General features: G+C 55.1%; 3 protein-coding genes across 3 annotated transcripts; 1 reads left to right on the forward strand and 2 right to left on the reverse strand.

Annotated features, from left to right (window-relative positions):
- Positions 1 to 473: 473 nt before the first annotated feature.
- On the reverse strand, positions 474 to 4,147 carry LOC129213166 (chemerin-like receptor 1). The gene is made up of 2 exons (XM_054842736.1): positions 3,347 to 4,147; positions 474 to 2,793 (listed from the first exon to the last, which is right to left on the reverse strand). Exon 2 carries the CDS (start codon positions 2,773 to 2,775, stop codon positions 1,690 to 1,692), a length of 1,086 nt encoding a protein of 361 aa, XP_054698711.1. The 5' UTR covers positions 2,776 to 2,793; positions 3,347 to 4,147; the 3' UTR covers positions 474 to 1,689.
- A 110-nt stretch (positions 4,148 to 4,257) lies between these two features.
- SHMT1 (serine hydroxymethyltransferase 1) lies at positions 4,258 to 14,812 on the forward strand. Its single transcript, XM_054842735.1, has 12 exons — positions 4,258 to 4,318; positions 5,605 to 5,729; positions 6,275 to 6,420; positions 6,719 to 6,834; positions 6,924 to 7,084; positions 7,248 to 7,329; positions 7,555 to 7,767; positions 8,042 to 8,158; positions 8,502 to 8,624; positions 8,920 to 9,036; positions 9,221 to 9,331; positions 9,781 to 14,812. The coding sequence occupies exons 2-12, from the start codon at positions 5,628 to 5,630 to the stop codon at positions 9,948 to 9,950; spliced, it is 1,458 nt and encodes a 485-aa protein (XP_054698710.1). The 5' UTR covers positions 4,258 to 4,318; positions 5,605 to 5,627; the 3' UTR covers positions 9,951 to 14,812.
- On the reverse strand, positions 10,619 to 20,272 carry SMCR8 (SMCR8-C9orf72 complex subunit). The gene is made up of 2 exons (XM_054842734.1): positions 17,790 to 20,272; positions 10,619 to 15,609 (listed from the first exon to the last, which is right to left on the reverse strand). The coding sequence occupies exons 1-2, from the start codon at positions 20,132 to 20,134 to the stop codon at positions 15,156 to 15,158; spliced, it is 2,799 nt and encodes a 932-aa protein (XP_054698709.1). The 5' UTR covers positions 20,135 to 20,272; the 3' UTR covers positions 10,619 to 15,155.
- Between the last annotated feature and the right edge of the window lie 151 nt (positions 20,273 to 20,423).

Below are 20,423 nucleotides of genomic sequence, written 5' to 3' on the forward strand. Positions count from 1 at the left end.
AATTCAGGCTGGTAGTCAGAGATTTTCCAGCCATCAGAGCAGTGAGGCTCCAAGTCAGGTTTCCGGTAGGATGAACAGGACAGATGTTGGCTTGGGCCATTTTAAAGGCAGATTGGGCAGGCCAGGAGAGGGAGGTGCGATGTAGTCACCTGCTCGTTTGGCTGCCCAGGATGGGCTGCGCATGACAGCACCTCAACGCTGCCGTTCCCTTTTACATGCCCAACAGCCCCAGCTGTGGGCTGGCAATCAGCTCCACATGGACAGAGTGCCCCAGGCAAGTCCTCACACCCAGGTCGAGTACCGTCTACCTCAGACATAAGAGTTGCTGCTAATGCCAGCCCTTTCCAAATTCTGGGTATTTAATCTTTTTATCTAGTTGTTCTGTTACTGAAGATGAGCATGCTCGGTCAGGTTGGATCACACAGGCAACACAACAGGCTGGGTACACTTTACATAAGTTTAATGGGGTTTAATATTCATTCACCAACAGTACAAAGTGTCAGATCTCTGCTATTTAAGGGCCAGAAACATGTCAAACACCCACACAGACAAGCATTGCTCAGAAATAGTTACGCTGTACATCAAACCTGAGTAACTTGAGCACAACCAATAATTTGTCCTGCTACACATCTGGGGAGAGAAAAGATGAGTGTCTTACTAGCTATTCCAGACCCTACAAAAATACATACAGCCATTTCATTTAACCCTCTTTCCTTAAAAGATGCATTTGTGAGATGGATCCCACTGCATGTTCAATTATTTTCTCCTTAAGCTTTAGCAGCCTATGCACCAGACCGGAATGATACATGGGAAAGGATCTTTGTATTTTCTTTACTGATTGAATTACAGGGAACTTGTGGAATAGCTGTCCTCTCCCTCCTTTCTTCCTCTGAACAACTGAAATGCCAGCACAGCTGTACACCTCTGGCACAGCCATACACCTCCAGCGCAGCGTTACACCTCAGCACAGCCATACTCTGCCGGTGCAGCTGCATCCGATTTTGCCCCCTGGTGGAACCCCAGCAAAGATGAGCTGCCAGGAAAGTCTGGTAAGGGCAGAGAAGACAATCTCCCCTCTGCTCGCCATGTGCAAATGCACTGCAGGCAGGTGAACCCAATGGAGATGCAAACAGGATTTGTCCCCAAATGCCTCCCCCGGGCGTGTACAAGGTGACCCTGGGCTGGGCAGCAGGATGGAGAGCACCTGAGAGCTCCCTCCTTGGGAGCCAGGAGGAGAGGAAAGTAAAAGGAGCTCTGCCAGTGGGGAATTTTATAAAAGGTCCCTTGTTAAAAACTGGAAGCTGTAACAATCAGCACTGCTGAAGCAACTAAGTCTGATGAGTGGCAGCCACCACCCAGCTGTGGTTGCCCTCAGCACAGCCAGCCAGGGAGACATTTTGCCAGGTATGATGGACCATAGGGGATAGAAAAGGCACAGGGAAACAAGGCAGCCAAGGAAGTGGCACAAGGAGCAAAATGTATTTTGACTTTCCCACCCTGCTGCAGCTCCAGATGGTTGTTTATTTTCCCTAGTATATTAAATTATAGTAGGTTTGAGATACCTCCAAAACGTCAAATCACATTTCATTAGCATGCACAGCCCTTTGCAGCCCCCAGTCCTGCGATTATAGCTCTGAAATGAGGGGAAATTGCAGAGAAAAGAACTGCCCCCTCCACACCAGCACCCGCTCAGACCTTCGGGACCTCCGCTTCCGAAGCAGACCTGGACTTTCGCCTGCTGGTCAGGCTGCCCAGGACCGACTCCTCACTGAAGGCCCCTTCAAATGTCGACAGGATGGATTGGCGAAACTTCTCCTTGAAATCCGGCCCCACAAATACGTACAGGATGGGGTTGATGCAGCTGTTGAAGAAAGCAAGGCTGGAAACCAAGGGGATCCCTATGTAAAGGGCCACTTTCATCTCATGACTGGAAGAGTTTTTGGATATTTCCAGCAAGGAGAAGACGTGATAGGGGAAATAACAGAGGAAAAATGAGACTGTGACAGCAATGATAATTCTGTATGGCTTCGCAGAGCTGGCTAGCTGCCTTCTTTTCAGCTTGACAGCAACAATGCTGTAGCAGATGAGGATCACTGTAAAAGGGATGAGGAACCCGCATAAGAATCGCGTTATGATCATTGCTTTATGCCGCATCCTCCACAGCCTCCGCGTTGCCTCGGACGTGTAGTCATCAGACAGTGCAAAATTATTATAGCAGCTGGTGATGTTCCTGGAACTGACCGCAGTGTCCCGAAAGACGAGGTACGGGGAGCTGAGGAGGAGAGCCAGGACCCATGTCCCCAGTGCAATCCTGGCCGCCAGCTCTGGACTCCGGTGGTTGTGAGACCAGATGGGAAAGGCCACAGAAACGCAGCGGTCCATGCTGATGACCGTCAGGAGGAAGACACTGGCAAACATGTTGAGGAACGCGATGGCACTGTTCAGCTTGCACAGGAGCTTCCCAAACGGCCAGTGGAAGTCCAGGGCAGTGTAGGCAATGCTGAGGGGCAGGAAAAAGGTGAAGATGAAGTCAGCAATGGCCAGGTTGAGGAACCAGACAGAGTTCACAGTCTTCTTCATCTTGAAGCCTGCAATCCAGATGACAAGGCCATTCCCTGTCACTCCCAGCAAACAGGCGATGCTGTACACCACCATGGAGAGGATGTGCATGCTCTTCTGGAGGCCGGAGTAGTAGTCATGGGCAGTGGCGTTCTCAGACTGCACAGTGGGGGAACTGGCGGAGAAGGGAGAAGGGGAAGAAGAGACGCACTCCATTGCCAGCAAGCTGGAGACCTGAAACCATAACAGCACACACCACTATTATCTGCAGCTCCTACGGCTCAAGCGGTGAAAATCTTTGCTAGCAACTGTACACAAAATGTGTATGCAAAGCCAGATTATATAACTTAATACATAATTAATATAAAGTCCTTCTCTATAGCATCTGTATGTCACAGAAACCACTGCAACCAGAGAAACCAACCCAGGTTTTGCAGTTGGTGTTGGCGCTTTCAAAACACCACCTGCACAAACGGCCTACAACAGCAATACGACATGGGCCAGCAGCAGAACCATGGAAACCCAAATCCCTCAGCTGCGATGAGGCCTCTCCAGGTGACCAACGACAAATGAAGACAGCAAAAAACATCCAAAGATTACGTCAAAAGACTCTTCCTTCGACAAGTCCCTTCCCTAGGGAGGCGGACTCCGGTAGCAGAACCGTACCCAAGGAGTATTCTGGTGTAACCAGGGTCACCACACACCACCCTCCTGGTGAGCCCAAGGTTTCCCTCGCCCCTCCCGCTCACCCCAGCACCCTGCCTCGCCAGGTCCCAGCAGGACTCACCGCCACGCTCCTGCGCTGCTCTGCCCGCAGCGGGTGGTCTCGCCTCCTGGCTGACTCCCCTTTGAGACGCTGCTCCTCTCCGGAGAGTGACTCATGCTGCCTCGTTCCGTTTTCCCATGGCTTGGGATCACGAGGAATTTAGTAGGATCCCTTATTCCCTAATCTTGTTCCTCAATTTGTGGTGCATTGATTTAACCCCCAAAGCCCCGGCGGTCGCAGGCTCCCTCGGGCCCGTTGGCCAAGCCCATCCGCTAACTGGGACTCAAAGCACAAGGAAAACACGGCCCCCCTCCTGCCTGCAACACTCATCCCTCCGAGGCAGCTTCCTTCCTCCCGAGCATCTGGACACCTCGCCAGGCACCAGGGCTGCCCTGCCCCGGGGAGTATGGGGCAGGTTCTGCTCCCCCTGGCAGTGCTGCCAGGCCATGCCACGCACTGTGCACCCGCTCGCCTTGAGACATGGCTCCGGCCAGCAGCCCTGCCGGGGCCGTGGGGTGGCTGGAAGCCTTCCCTGCCCGGTGCAGGGTGGCGGGGGGCTCCGGTCCGAGGCAAGGGGGCACCCCCGGAGCGCAGGGCGCTGGGAACACCCCAGGGCTGGGAGAGAGGCCGCCTGGGGCGCACGACAGGAGGGGCCGGAGTTGCGGGGGGACGACAGCGGGGTGACGACAGAGAAGGGGTGACGACAGAGGACCCCCGCCCGCCCCCGCCAAGGTCACCCGCTCCCGGACCACCACGTGCTGGCAGCACCGCTGGCCCCGCCTCGGTGCGGGCCAATAGGAACCGCGGGGAGGGGGTAGAGCGCAATGCTGATTGGCCCAGGCACTTCCAGAGCATATGCCCTGCCGCCGGCCTACCGGGCGGAGCGACGCGCTGATTGGTCGAGGCGCGGGGGGTGTGTCTGAGTAGTCTATGCTAGGCGCGCGGGTTCCCGCGCGGCGGTGGCACGGGACCCGGAGCAGTACAAGCGGGCGGGTAGGGGCCGTGCGGGGACCGGGAAGGGCAGGGGCGGGGCACGGCACAGCGAGAGCCGGGCACGCAGCGCTGTTCCCACCACTGATGTCAGGGCAGGGGGAGCGCGTCAGCGGGAGCCTCTCAGGGATGCGGGGGATGATGGAGTCGGGGTACAGGGGGTGCAGACCCAGGTGGGGATGGAGCATCAGGGCTGGGGTTCATCCCTGCAGCAGCTGAACTGCCAGGGCCAGACCGGTGTCCTGTCACAAAGGTGGAAGTGGGGGTGTGATCCTGGGTGGGGAATGGGGATCCCGCTCTGTTGCCCCGAGCCTTCTGCAGGTCTGCCCTCCCCTTTCCCCAGCCCAGTGGGGATTCCCTCCCTGCCAACGAGGCCCTGAGCTTGCAGAGGAGAGCAGCTGAGCGTCCCTGCCCAGCAAGGGCAACATGGAACAGGCCCACTCTGAGTGGACTTCAACAGCTTGGCACAAAGAAACTAAGTGTGATTGCTTAATAACCCGCTCACGACCCTTTGCTGGCCTTGCAGGGTTAACGGGTAAAAAGATGCATTGTTTTCAACCAAGACAGAAGCGGGGCTGTCACGCCTGCCGGGAGCTTGTGCTCTGCATTGTAATGACAGAGCCTGGGCATCACACGTGCTGTGGAGTCCAGCTGAGCCAGAGCTGCCCCACAAGCCGTGCTTGCTTCAGTTAGGGTTTGAGGCAGGACTCCGACCTGCTGGGGTTTGCTCTCATGGCTATGCACGAGGAAATGTAGCTGAGAGATTTATGCGTGCTGAGGAATGCAACACGCATTAAAATCAAGGTCTGTGGATATGAGCACTTCACTGCCCTTGAAATTAAACAGGAGTTTTAATAAGACACCCTTCTGTCTGTGAGGGCATTTGGTAGCATTTCCTAGAAGCCCTGAGACCTACAGATAGGTGGCAGCGAGACAGAAAGGTATTGCTCATGATGCTGATGCAATTTGGTCTGCGTGCAGGTTTACCATGTCCCCAAGCGTCTGGCCAGGTGCTGCAGAGCTGGGCAGGGGGAGCCCAGGGAGGTTGGTGATGGGAGAGTGTCGGAAATTATCAAAGCACTATAACTAATCAACTGTTCTTAAATCAGCGGGGGAAGCCTGACAGTTGTCTTTCTTCTTGCCCAACGGGTCCCAGCCCCTGGCTGGTCCCTCTGTGTTTCCAGGGAAGGTGTGGGATGGGAGCAGGCAGCACGTAGGGCCGCAGCGTGGAGGCACCCAGCCCTGCTGCCATCCCAGCCCACCCCACAAACTCCCCTCTCTGCTGACAGGTGACCTTGGACCCAGCTGGAGAATGGCAAACTCAATGCAGGGCGACAGGGGCCTCCCCAGCGCAGAGCTCTGGGCCTCCCATAACAGGATGGTAATGGAGCCACTCGACAGCAACGACCCAGAGGTGAGAGCCCCTTCCTGGCCCCTGCCCAGCAGCCGCTTCATTCATCTCCTGGACAGCCGTGGGGATGCTGACCTCCTCGAGCCAGGGATGTGGCAGGGAGACAGTCCAAGTCTGAGCTGGTGGGACCCATCCGTCCTCTGTGCCCTCCCTACCTGCAGTGAGAGGGAGAAAGGGAGGACATCCTCCGACCTTTTGTAGATAACATGGTCATAACTTCACATCTATTGCTCATACTCCTCTGCTTGAAGCTCTAATGCCCACACCAGAGCAGCCAGCCCACCAGGCCACGTGGCAGTTGCCCTCAACTCTTGAGCCCAAATGATAGCTGAATTATCTGGCAGCTTCCTTGGCAGGTAGAAACACAAAACACAGCCTGTGACCAGACATATGAACTGTTTGGGGAGGGATATCATCTCCCGACTCCAGCACCTTTCCAGGCCCCTCTCCATGCCCTGTCCTCTCTGAGGGTGCATCCCCTATGGTGGAATATCCATGTCTCTGTGCAGAGCTGGCATGGGTGAAGCTGTTTCTCTCCCCTCCTGAAGGTGCACAGCATCATCAAGAAGGAGAAACAGCGGCAGAGACTGGGGCTGGAGTTAATTGCGTCAGAGAACTTTGCAAGCCGAGCAGTCCTGGAGGCCCTGGGATCCTGCATGAACAACAAATACTCCGAGGGTTACCCAGGACAGAGGTACAGGGCTGGGACTAAGTCCCACCCAACCCAAACCCTTGCAGGGAGGGAGAGCAACCACCCATGCTGCTAGACCTCACCTCTGGAGAGGAAGCAATGTCCCTGCACTGGCAGCCAAGCTCCTCCAGGGCAGGATCTGACCCTCTCAGCTTCTGTCCTTGGCCACGCATAGGACAATCTCAGCAGGGTCACGTCAGCTGCCGTCCTGGTGGCTGCCGCAAATGCGGCATCACCCTGGTTCTCCCCCAGCTTGGCCACAGGGTTTCCTTTTAACCCCTGCCCTGTCCTTTCCTGGCAGGTACTATGGTGGGACGGAGTTTGTAGACGAGCTGGAAAGGCTGTGCCAGAAGCGAGCCCTGCAGGCGTACCAGCTCGACCCCCAGAAGTGGGGCGTCAACGTCCAGCCCTACTCAGGTAACAGGGTGCTCAGGAGAGCCAGGCTGGCTGCACTGGCCTCTGCGCATCCTGGCACCCATAACTGGCCTGGTGTGCTCTCACTGCAGGGTCACCTGCAAACTTTGCGGTGTACACGGCCCTGGTGGAGCCCCACGGCAGGATTATGGGGCTGGACCTGCCCGACGGGGGCCACCTCACCCACGGGTTCATGACAGACAAGAAGAAGATCTCTGCCACCTCAGTCTTCTTTGAGTCCATGCCCTACAAGGTAGAGAGAGCTGCTCCAGCCGGAGCCAGGATGTGGTCATCATCAGTGTTGGTGCCTCTTAAGAGTTCCGGCGTCAGGCTCCCAGTACCTCCTCCTGCGGGATGACACCACAGCTGATCTTCACCCATACTGAGGTGGCTGAATCCTCCTCTTCCTCTCCCAGGTCAACCCCAAGACTGGTTACATTGACTACGACCGGCTGGAGGAGAATGCCCGCCTCTTCCACCCCAAGCTGATCATAGCAGGTAAGGATCAAACTGTTACCGACCTCCATGGTCACACACCCTGGGTGGGGGTGGCTCCCTGAAGCCAGTAGCACCTTGCTAAGCCCACAGATGCTGCAGGAGACCTCAAGCACATCCACACTGGCAGAAGCTTGTGTGCCGTCCCCATCATAGGGCTGGATCTGGGTCTGTCCCAAGGTCCTCGAGCATCTGCTCCTGTCCCCTCCACGTGCCATCTCCCTGCAGGTGTCAGCTGCTACTCACGCAACCTGGACTATGCCCGCATGCGGAAGATCGCTGACGCCAACGGTGCCTATCTCATGGCTGACATGGCACACATCAGCGGGCTGGTGGCTGCTGGCGTAGTGCCTTCCCCCTTTGACCACTGCGACGTCGTCTCCACCACCACCCACAAGACCTTGCGGGGCTGCAGAGCTGGCATGATCTTCTACCGCAAAGGTGCCTGACCCAGCCGGGGAGCCAGGAGAAACACTGCACCCAGACCAGTGGGGCTGCAAGTTAAAGCTCCTTCCTGCTCTAGCTGGGAAAGAGGGAGAGCAGGAGGGTCCAGGGCCTCCTGGGAGTATCTGGGGAGCTTCCCAGGGCCAACCGTGACCCAGATTTGAAGAGAACAACCACCATCCCTGCTCTGAGAGGACAGGGGGTAAAAATAGCTCATGGGAGAAGGGCAGCCGTGCTGCCTCGTGAGTGACCCTGCCCTCCCCTCCTGCAGGCACACGCAGTGTGGACCCCAAGACGGGCAAGGAAACACTCTACAACCTGGAGAACCTCATCAACCAGGCGGTCTTCCCCGGGCTGCAGGGAGGCCCACACAACCACGCCATTGCAGGTACGCATCCAGGCTGGCTGCCAGCTCTGGGATGGCAAAAGGAGCCAGCAAAGATGTCCTGGGTGGGTTCCAAGCCCCAGCAGCAGCTCAGGGGGCTCCAGCCGCGAGGGGCTCACAGCCTGGAGATACTGTGGCAAGGAGCAGCCAGCTTGATCCAGCATTGCCTGAGGAGCGACCAGGCTTTTCCCATCCTGCCTTTTGGCTCATGGCGATGGTTAGGGGAAGGGACTGTCCATTGGTTTGCTCAGCTTCCAGGATGACTTCTGCAGGCGGTGCCCTGCATCCCCGCAGCTGTCCCGATGGGAGCCCCCAAAAACTCCCCCTGGTCTGCCTTCTCCTCCAGGGATTGCTGTGGCACTGCAGCAGGCCATGACGCCAGAGTTCAAGGCTTACCAGCAGCAGGTGGTTGCAAACTGCAAGGCACTGTCAGCAGCACTGATGGAGCTGGGCTACGACATCGTCACAGGTGAGGACAGGTCTTGGCTGGGGGACAGGGCTGACCCCTGTGCGTGGCCCAGGGTCCGAGCCAGGCCACGAGGGCAGCACGTGCACAGATGTGACAGGCAGGGCTCTGCCATCACAGTGCCTCAGGACACCCAAAAAACTTTTGAAGCAGCCCCCCTTCCCAAGGGCAGACCCCCTTCTGGCCCCAAAACCAGGGGCAGCCCCTGGTGCAATCCCAAGCCTTTTTCACTAGAGTTCCATCTGGGAGCAGCGTTTACCCCAATCCCATGTCCTCAACCAAACCCCTGTCTTTGCAGGGGGCTCTGACAACCACCTGATTCTCCTGGACCTGCGCAGCAGAGGCACGGATGGCGGCCGCGCCGAGCGGGTGCTGGAGATCTGCTCCATCGCCTGCAACAAGAACACATGTCCCGGTGAGGAATCCCACAAGCTCTGCCGCATCCCGCCCTGCATGCTGGGGATCTCCTGTGACCTGTGCAGAGCCTCCTGCGGGGCTCCCAGCTCCTGCTCCACCCCAGGCACTGGGAACCACACTGAGCCGCCATGCACGGCAGTTTTGGTACCTGGTTTGGTCATGTGTGACTTGTTCTGCTGCAGGTGATGTCAGTGCCCTGCGCCCCAGTGGCCTGCGGTTCGGGACGCCGGCTCTCACCTCCCGTGGCTTCCGGCAGGACGACTTCCGCATGGTGGCTCAGTACATCCACAGAGGTGAGGCCAGGGCTGCGTGCGGAGCCAGGTCTCAGCTCTGGCAGCAGCTCGGGGCTAGGGCAGCTCCTCCAGGCAAGGAGGCAAAGCTGGGTGGCTTCCCCAGCAGCTGGCAAGGGAGCGTGCACACAAGTGAGGAGTAACTGTCCCACCTGCACATCTGGATGTGGGAGAGGACATCTGGCCACAGCCAAACCCTCCCTACCGTGCAGGCTGAAAGCTTGCACCTTTCCCAGTCTAGTTCCAGTTTTCCTCAGGGGTCCCACACTGGTTTCTTGGGGAGCAGCCCCAGTGTTGCTGTGGGGTGGTGCAGGTCTAAGCCCGCAGCCCAGCCTCACAGGCTCCCTGCAGCAGGGCTGGGAGAGCCGCGGGATGCAGCAGCTGCCTGCTGCAGGTGCGGGCAGGGGTGTTGCAGCCACGAGGGCTGACCAACACATCTCCCATCCTGGCAGGGATTGAGCTGACGCTACGCGTGCAGAAAGACATGAGCCCCAAGGCCACGCTGAAGGAGTTCAAGGAGAAATTGGAGGAGGAGAAATACCGGGTGGAGCTGAAGGCACTGAAGGAAGAGGTGGAGGCCTTCGCAGCGACCTTCCCGCTGCCGGGGCTGCCTGTCCTGTAAGGGGAGGCACCCCTGCCCACTCCCAGAGCCACGGAAGCACCCAGGATTGGGGCACACTCGCACCCCCAGCCTGAGACCAACACCCCAGTGCCTTCTCCCAGCACCTCCTTCCAGCACCTCCCTGCTGGCACTGGCTACGGTGCAGCAGCAGCTCCTTGTTTGGCTCTTCCTCACCTCTCTTCTACCATTTGGGGCACAGGACGTCCCCGAGCACAGCACACACACCCCCCCCAGGGAAACCAGCCCTTTCACCACTCAGTCACAATTGGGACCGAGCACCAGGTAACCCTCAGCCTCACAGCCAGGTTCGATCCAGCTCTCGCTGGCTGTGGGAGCAGCAGAGGAGGATTAGGCAGGCTTGCCCACCTTCACCCAGACACCCCTGCCCACAGCGGCCAGGGAGGACATGGGGGTCCATCTCTGCAGAAGCCCCCTCCCCGCGGCCAGGCGCTGTGCTCGGTACACAAAAGACTTCACAGCTGTCAAACCTCCCTGGTTTCAGCCTTGAGGTCTCCCTTTCAAGCTTACAAGCCTGCTTGCCTGGTGTGCCTTCCAGCCTCTGACAAGGCCAAGCCTTGTCCCAAGCCCACTGAGAACAGCCCTCCCAGGATCACTATGCCGTTCTAGCCAGCATCTCCGGTATCTTCTCAGACCTCTGAGCGCAAAGCTTACGTAGAACCATTTTTTAATAAGCACGGTAAAATTAAGAATTTAACCACAATGTATGACAAGAATTATAAGCTTTAAAAAATACAACCAATTTTTTTTTTTTGTATTTCAAAAATATCTGAACCCAAATAAATAATTTTTTTTAAAAGTACATTTCTCAGACTAGTCATTTGGTGTTAACATCTGTTAAACTCTTGTGCAGTAACACTTACAGCACGACACTAAGACATGCTTCTTGGATTTCTCCCGGTCACACTCGCTCTAACTACTGACGCAAGCATTCGGCACGCACAGGCACACACACGTAACTCAACATGCAGTAATAGGATACAGTGCTTTAAAATAGGATGAGAATTCATCACAGCCTCCTCGCAGCCCTCGGCCCAGCCCCATCCCCGTGCTGGCAGCGAGGCGGCCAGCGGGACCGGGTACCCTGTTTCTGCCTTCCAGTTAAAACGCGTCTCGGGGACTGGCATGCGGTGGGGTTGTGACCCCTCCGCTATCGGGGTACGGTCTGTTGCTCTGACATTGTGCTACTGGGGCACAGCGCAGAGCAGGCACTCTCCTTCAGCCTGGGCAGCTCGCTGAATTTCCCATTGCCCCATATTATTACCAGAGCCTTTTCAAAGCGCTGCTAAAGCCCCAGGTCCTGCCCAGCTCTGAGATGCTGACTCCACAGTGTGGGCTGTCACCCACCACCAGACCAGGGGGCTCAGGGCCCCCCACACTCAGTGAAAACCAAAGAACTGGCCTGGGGGGATGGAGCCATTGGCTCTCACCCCTCAAGCGCCTCTCCCACCCTTTACAAAGTGGTGAATATTGCTAGAGTATAGGCAGTACTTCCCTAGTCAAGGCAAGACAGCTTGGGAGCTGCTTAGAAGTGATTGCTACTGGATGAAAGTAAATCCGAGCACTACTCTCTGAGAAATGAAACCTGTGTAGGGTTAATATCACCTACTCCTATGGCTGACCCTCCTTGGGGTGGGAGCTGAAAGCAGCGGGCTAGTGTAGTGTAGAGCAGGAGCTGGCAGTCTGTCTCCTGGCGCAGGAGTAAGAAACAGGAGCCCTGCCCTCCCGGCCAGGCAGCGGATGGCCAGGGGAGACCTTTGCTCTGATGAATTCTCCATCAGGCTTAAAACCTCCCCTCCCCGACAGCCAGCAGAGAGAGAGGAGTGACCAGAGCCGGCAGCGTGGGAGGCAGGGGCATGCTGGCTGCACTCACAGGAAGCAGGCGATGGCCATGCACAGCACCACTGGCTCTGGCGGCTGGACGGTGGGTGCGGGAGGGCTGTTGAGTATTGCACTGTGGCTGCGAGGAACCCGCCCTGCTCGTGGTGGAAGGATGGCTGGACGGCAGCGTGCGGCGCTCAGGCAGTGCAAGCCGACGAACACGCGTGCCAAGATTCATCGCAGGAGCTGTTAGTGTGAAGATCGTAACTTGTTATAAGTCTGCTAATATCCGAAATTAGTGAGGTAACACAGTGAAGATGAGTAAAAAGTCTTAAAGTGCCAATATAGGGATCATTACTGTACAGGAGCAGAAGGCCAGGCAGAGAAGTTACTGAGCAAAGAGGAATTCAGCTCCCGAGCCACCAGCTGCACTCAGACTGCCCCGATTTCTGCCACCCTTACGGGCACCGCAAGCAGCGAGGGCAGGCTGGGCTCCGGCTGCACCAAGGTGCCACAGCCCGATGTAACTCCCCCCTTTCCAGGAGTCCGAGCTCAGAGGTTACCCTGCTGTGAGTCAGCTTTAGGAGGACAAGTACTCCAAGGCGTGTTTCCCCACAGCTCCTGCTTAAGAGCAGAGTTGCAGATAGTGCAGAGCTCCAGTTTTGAAACGGCTGATATCCCAGCAAAGCCCCCAGGGCATCCTCCCAAATCAGAGCTGCTTTATGGCAGAGAGATGAAGCAGGTCAGACAGGTGGTAGTGCAAGTATTGCTCAACACAGCCTTGCATATCAGATACTACAGGTTTGATAGAGGGAGCAACGAGAAGTGAGTTATTTATCAATTTATGAGTGCAGCTGAACACCACAGGTAGAGACCACTGTGATTAAGAGATCAGCCAACACTAATCATCGATCCCGCTCCTCGTTGTCAGCCTGGAGTAAGATGTGAGTCAGTCAGCAGGAAAAAAGTCCATCCCTCCCTCCTCAAACCCAAACAGCAGGAAACAAGCTCCCGCGCTGAGCTCTTCTCCAGGGCTGTGGGTCAGGCAGGATGCAGGGAGCTTTGGTCTGCCCGGTGTCACCTGCATTACTCATTCACCAAGATGCCTCTTCCCCCGAGGGATCTTGCCTCAGCTTCAGTGCAGAAGCAGTTCAGGTGCACACGAATCAACAGGGAGACACCTCAAGTTACTTCAGAAAGCAGGTGTTTTCGATGGACATGGAAGTCTTTCACCAGCAGACTCCGTTCACATGTGACAGGGGGGCACAGACAGGAAAGGAAAAGGCCTTTAAATGTGCTTTAAAGATGCGCAGCCTCACGCACAGACACACCGCTCACCTTCAGCGAAGGCGACGCCACACTGCTTCCCAACTGTGATCTAAAAACACCATCACAAGCAACCCTGACCTTGGAAATCCCTCTGGAGAGTACCACGGGCTCACCTTGTCTGGCTGAGCTGGCCTCACTGTAAGCCACCAGAAACAACACTAACATTTAAAAGAGCCTTTCTGCCCTGTTGGTTTATACCTCCCGCACTACCCCAGACTGCCCTTTCCAGGTGAGAGAAAGGGGTGGCAGCAGTACTGAAGTGCAGATGCTGGTGCCAGACAACAGCGTCCCCCAGGAGCCTCCTTGCCTTCAGGACACAGCTTTCGGAGCAGTGCGGTTCTCACAGCAAGTTTCAGTGGGGTCTAAGCCACGCTTACGAACCCCAGTCTGTACACAGAAGCTTCCCCAGTATGGAGGAACATCACGTTCACCTCCAGCATGGCCTCACACCATCACAATAAACAGAGGTTCAGAAAAAACCTCCAAACAACGCTTCAGCTAATCTTGTAAGATCTCAGCTGTTCTCACCCCATAATCAGAAAAGTGATAAAAAGAAATAAAACCAAGGCCATCTTTCCTAGCAAGAAGTACCACAGGGGCTGCTGCCACCACATGGCACTGGACAGAGCAAACTGGAGCCTGGACCAGTGGCCGAGGAGCAGCATCTCCTACGAGACCAGAAGGAAGTGCTGTGCCCCGCCACAAAGCTTTCAGCACTGAAAGCAACAATCTGTGAGTGTCACCACACCTTTATGGCACAGGCAGTGGCGCAGAAGCTTCGAAAGGAAAGCCCTCAGCATCCAGGCTCAGAGAGCAGCAGTTCTGCCCCGTCCAGAATAACCCAGGAGCGCCCTGGGAGAGGTAGTCGAGACACGACAAAGGCTCAGCCAGAAGCAGCATGCAGCAACGCTGACCCTGCTGTACTGCAAAGCACACAAGTTAACTATTTGACAAAAATAACAAACCAAAAACTACTACGGATATGATGTGGAATCCAGTACATTCATTCCCGATCTGTCCTGAGCACTAGTCACCCACCAGCCAGGCAACCTGATCTACCAGCTTGCTGTCTCACAGCATGGCTTCAGCTGAATTGCACTGTTTGTTTCCCCATCACAAAAAGCACCTAAAAATGGGGGTTCCCCCCACTCTGTTCAGTTCCCCTCTCTACCTAAAAGGCCACCCTCGACCTCACATGCTTTAAGGATTCCCGGTCTCCCTCCCACCCTTCTCGGAGGTTGCCCAGCAAACAGGATGTGACAAATTATCAAGGCACAGCGCTCTACATTCACAGCAGCGGGCACCTCAGTGCTCACCAGCGTTAAGGAGTCCTTCCACATTCCAGATTTTAACACGGCTGAGACAAACTGACAAACACCTTCTGGAGAGAAGCATATGTGCCTCCACCGCTCTCCCACCCGCTCAGGGACAACCTGTCCTGGGAAACACCAGGAAACTCAGAAAAACGCATGAAGGGAAACCATCCGCTACTGCTGCACACAGACAGGTAACTACAAGCTGCCACCCTGTCAGGGAGCTTCCAAGCTACTCTCACACGAGATACTGGTGGATTAAAAAACTTCACGTGGCCTTTACATCTCCTCTCTGGTCTCTGCCCTGGCACCACAGAAGGGACCAACAGCATTTAGGGCTCTGGCAGAAGCATGCGGAGCACTGCATTATTTTGGGGGCTGCACACTAGTAAGTATTGATCCCCAATACAGCCCACCTCTCTCTCCACGCCATTATCCCCCGGGATGCTGCCATGATATGCTTTAAAAGTTAATAGTGCCCCTTGTAACATTTAAAAACAGAGTGCCTGGTGTTTTATGTGATGGAACATGTTCTTGGCTAGAGGGAACCACAGAGAAATCCGGTCCCTCAGACACCGATTTCTGTGGAGCAGAGACGCTTGCAAACACATCAGCTTCGTCACCCCTTCCTGACATATGAGAGCTACTGCAGACAGCGTCAATGTCAAGCACGGATGATCTTTGTCAGACTCTGAGTACGCAGGCAGATAGCCCACACACGAGGCTAGATTTTGTACAAAAAGCTGGGAACATAGTCAAATCTGAGCAGAGGGTTCACCCCCTGGCCGGGTTCCTGAATGTACTGCAGCTTCAGCAGCTCAGCTAAATACTGTACAATTTTGATATCTTCATTGGCAAGGCCTAGTTGAAGCTTCAGAAAGTTCATCCTGCGATTCACAACGGATTCCTCCGGTTCCCTTTCACTGATGGGAAGGTGCAAATGATGGCAGAAGGTGAAGAGGAAGGCTTTTGAACACAGCTGGGTGAGGATACTTTGGACGTGCATATAGTAGGTGCTTCCTCGTTTGATCTGCGTGCGGTGGTCTGCCAGCCGGGACACCAAGGTGCCTTTGTAGAGCGGGCAGCGGAGAGTCTTACTGTCAGCATCCAGAATGCTAACATACCGGCTGTATCGGCTCAGAGCGTGCAGCACGTTCACCCCGGCAGGTGATACCATCCTGAAACAGCAAGAAGAGAGGTCACGGCTGGAGAAGGCCAGACAGTTAAGCAGCAGACCATGTCTGTGCCCCTGTATCACACATATTTTCCCTCTAGCTCATGAGCTGAATGGCCAAATAGTCTCTCCAGCCTGCCAGATCCCAAAGAAACCTCAGTCCCCTGGATCCCCACGTGCACTGATCCACGCTGTGTGCCTGCTACTTCATAAACCACTGCACTTCAGGGCCTTGGCGACATGGAGAGGGAGTGATAGAACATCTCTGGTGAACAGAAGCAAATCTTGCAGCAGCTGGTAGCTTCTAGATGTGACAACAGGGACCCAGAAACCCAAACCAGACTCCCCTTGTCAAGAGCTCCACTTTCCCCCCACGCAGCTGTTTTGGAAGGGAGCTGCTCTGAGGTGGTCGAAGCCCTGAGTGGAGCGAAACCTTCTGCCCTTCCTTTAAAAAGAGAGCCACCCTTAAACCAGAATATTCCCTGGCTGAGCCTGGGCATTTTTTACTCAGGTGCAAACCCACAGCACGTTCACAACATACAATTATCCAACAAGCCTAAATTAATGTTATTTAAATGCAAATTACAAGCCTACGCGAACTCTACCTTCTGCTCCTCAATTTTGCATGGTTAAAGTTGCACAGTTGAGATCCAGCTCCCAGCCTCAAACCAGGAACCCCAGCTGCTGTGTAAGGGCTGCCCTGTGCCCAGGCAGCGTCTGGCCTTAGGAGATGTAGCACCCTTACCAGGATAATTAATTTAGCCTCTAAGTTCCTTCCCAAAGCCTTTGTACAAAAGGTTTGCTGAGAGCACCCATGTTAAACTCAACACTTAATTAACATTCCACAGAGGAGAGTATAAATGACTGACACATGTTACAAGCAGTTCTTAAAAAAAAAAAAATAATTTTTGTTTATAAAAAATTGCATCTAACCACCAACACTGAGCAACAAGTAGACACTCAGGGCTTTTGAAAACCTCACGAACAGAGAAGTTTGGGAGCAGCTGTTGGCAGAGTTGTCATCCTGCCTCATGAGCACAGAAATGAGGGTAAACTCGCATCTTAGGATAATTTTGTCATCCACAAGCCCCAGCAACGCGATACTCGGCAGTCCAGAGAGCAGATTTCTGTATATGGATTTTCCTGCTGCTCAGAACCATTCTTTCAGCAGCTATTCCATGCCAGCTCGGAGCAATGGGCTGCCACTCTGACTCACATTTTCCATGTTGGTGACAGCAATGGCCATTCCCTGTCATACCTGCACCCAAAGAGCCAAACACATCCTGGTAACACACAAAGAAAATCCTTTACACAACAGCAAAAGGCAGGGCCAAAATCTTGAGAGCTGAGCAATTGCTGTTTGCTAATATAAACTATGAAGCCACATTTCAGGACCGGGGGTTGGGGAAGGGGTGCTTGCTTTCATGATGGTCCTCACCCTGAGCAGAAGTTTCCTTTGCATCTGAACTGCCATCCCGACACCACAGCCTGCTGAGCTCCATGGACTTTTCTTCCTGCACTAATGCTTGCTATAAATCTCTGTCCATCTGCACTCCCTCAAAAAGAGCCCAGCAGCTCTGCAGGCTCCACGCCTCCACCTTTCCCCACAATATCTGGGTGGGTACACCTTCGCCAACACAGCCCACAGTGCTGGCACTCCAATTTCTGACCTACTGGTCTCATTGACAAGTGCATCATCTCTTCATTAGGGTCCACAAGGAAAAACCCTCCCCATATCAAAGCATCCATTTAAAAAACAAAACTCTAGCTAGAGATGTCAGAACAGTTTTGGGAGGAGACAGGGGAAAGAACACAAGGAAATCCAGGAGCACTCTTATCAGATCATCCAGGAAACCAGCGGAACTAATGTGTTTGTTCTCTGCTTTGCCAGGTTAAGACCTAAACCAGAAGGAAACCTTCTGGCCAAATAACTAGCACAAGCCAGGCAGCAAGCACCCAGCAGATGTTTTAAATATTAACTCTCAAATGAGGCTGGATATAAAGAGACAGACAAATCTATCCCCCTTCAAAATATATCCCATAAGCAGAAATTCATGGCAGCTGCGTAGGTAATTAGACAGAGACCTCCCCTGCGCACCCATTCCCCTCCGAAATTCTCGCTTACAAGAAGTTGTTTTTATCACACACCTAGACACCGATAGAGCAACCAGACCCTCAATTTACCTCTGCAGTCCGATCAGCTTCCACTTCTGGAAATCCACAACGTGCAGAGGGGAAGTGACCCAGTGCTTCACGGGCTTGGCGTAAATGCCACAGTTTGGCACGAAGATGGAGAGCGCCGTCACAAGCTTCTTCACTATCGCTTCCTCTTCCCCCAGCACGATCAGGGTTCTCCCGCTGAGCAGGGAGTAGATGGCGGGGTGAGCGAAGGGGTACTGCCTGATGAAGCGCAGCGCGTTCTGGCCAGCCTTTTTTTTGTGCTTTTCACTCGCCGGACAGGCGAGATGAGCAGGAGAAGGGGTCCTGTCAGAGCACGTGGAGGCGGCGCTGCTGATATAGCTTGTGGAGTCTGAGCACTCGTCCAGGCTGCTCTTACTGACCTCCCTGCTGCCTGTCAGGTAGCGCGAGTCAAGCTCATAGGGAAGGAGCCCCCCTGAGATGCTGTCATGGGAGGGGACACCCCCAAAGCTTCCGTGCAGCCCCTGCTCGGCCTGCCGGTACGGCTGCGGGGGGATCCTGACCACCCCATCCTCATCGCAGGGCTTCTGTCCCAGGTCAGGCAGAGGCTCGAGGAAGTTGGGACTCTCCTTCCCAATACAACAGGCAGAGTCAACCTGTACTAAGTTTTCCTGGTTTGAAACATCATCCTGCTCATCGGCGTTGTCTGGGTTTAGTTTGGGGGTGAAACGAAGGCCTCCCTCTTCATCATCCGCATAAGGCTCCTCGTTAATGGCACTTGGGTAGCTCGCTTTGAAATCTTCCGGGATGAGCGACTCGGAGGGACATGTGCTGAGAACCTCGATGCTGTCCTCGCTGACGGTCCGTCGGCTGCTCACCTTGCTCCTGCCCACCTGGGGACTGGGGCTGATGGGTAGGCTGGCCTGGCTCTCCGATTTTGTCAAGCCAGATGCAGACTTCTCCGTTCCAAGAACCTCGATGCTCTCACCACTACTGATGCTGCCTTTGATATCTGTGTCAAGATAGTCCAGGTTCTCCTGGTGTTCGAACGTGACAGACTCGGTCATTTTGGGTTCTTGGGAGTCTTCGATTTCCTGCTCCATCTTGATGGGCACACACTCCACGCTGGACTTGTAGGATCCCAGGCTGATGACCACTTTAGGAGCAGGGGACTCTTCCAAACACTTTCCATCAATGGCATCTTGACTGAGCCCCTGGCAGCCTCTGTACTGTTTTTCAGGTGGTTTTTCATCCAGAAAAGATACATCCTCAAAGAGGAAGTTAGTTACACTTTGCTGCTTTAAGAGCGCCCTGCTGATCTGGTCTGTCAGGAGGTAGCACACGTCACCTCTGAAAGTCCTCTCAATCTGATGCAACTGGTCAAGGGTTTGAGTGAAAAAATAAATATCGCAGAGTTCTTCCAGTGTCTTCAGCTTCTTGTCAAAGCACTTAGCAGACTTTGCTTTGATAAGCTTGGGGGTATAGGATGGCACGTGGGCATAAACGTGCGTTTCGCCAGGCTCGGAGGTAGTCAGGTCCTGATCGCAGCCCACGTTGGCCTGATCCAGCGCACACTCTGGCTCATAGGGGTGGAAGTCGGACTCCTTCAACTTCCTGTAGGGATATGACCTGATTTGTTTCAGCAGATCTTGGTGCTCAATGATAGACTTCTCCACGCTGGCCAGCTCGTTGGCCTTCTCAATGGCTTGAGTTGTGTAATACCCTTTGTCGTTGGCTTTCTTCTGTATCTCGGTTTCGTTGTGCAGGACAGTCCTAGTGTAGTCGAGATCTTTCAGTTTCTTTTCCAGCTCATTAGCAAAAGCTTTCCTGTTCCCCGTCTTTAGGCATTCAGAGGCTTTGGAGAACTCAGCGGAGAGTTCCTGAAACTGCTGCATGATTTTGTGCTCGTCAGCAGAAATATAGGCCATGCAGAAGGGCCTCACAAAACCCCTGGCTTCGAGGTCATACAAAGTCAAGTGGTGGACGTACGCGAAGGCACCTTCCTTCGAGTCCCCCAGCACCACTTTGGAATCCTCCACGAAGTTCAGCTTTGGGTAGGCAGAGCCGGGAGGGTGCCCCACGAAGGAAGCCTGGTAATCCACAGACATGATCCGAAGGGAAAAATAATTAAGATCGAAAGTGCCTGACACCTTGGCGTCATCGGGGATGGTCAGGAGGGGCTGGGGCCCCACTTGCTCCGAGAACTCGGAGATGAGGATGAAGTCCCGGGTGAACTTGGAGCTGGCAACCTTGGCCCAGGGGTTGGCGCCGTGGCTGGCGAAGGGGAAGAGCGGTACCGAGTACTCCTCGGGCAGGGGCGGCTCGCTGCACAGCTCATCCTCCAGCTCCTCCTCTCTGGTGAAGGCCACCACGTCAGGGGCGCTGATCATATTTCCCACAGGAGGGGACCGACATGGAGCAGCGAGGCCCCCCTGGTCTCCCCCGCCACCGCCGGGTCCTGCGGGAGGCCCCGCCGCAGCCCCGGCCCCGACCCCGACCCGCCCGCAGCCGGGCCCCCGCCGCAGCCCGTTCTCCCGCCGCCGCTGCCTCACACCTCCGCCATGGCCGAGAGCCGCCGGCCCCGCTGCCCCCCCGGGCCCCGCTCAGCCGCCTCCCCTCACGGACGCCGCAGACCCGCAGCCATCTTGGGGTCACATGACGCCGCAACCTCTCACCCCA

This window comes from Grus americana, chromosome 15 (assembly GCF_028858705.1).
Source record: "Grus americana isolate bGruAme1 chromosome 15, bGruAme1.mat, whole genome shotgun sequence".
Classification (NCBI taxonomy): domain Eukaryota; kingdom Metazoa; phylum Chordata; class Aves; order Gruiformes; family Gruidae; genus Grus; species Grus americana.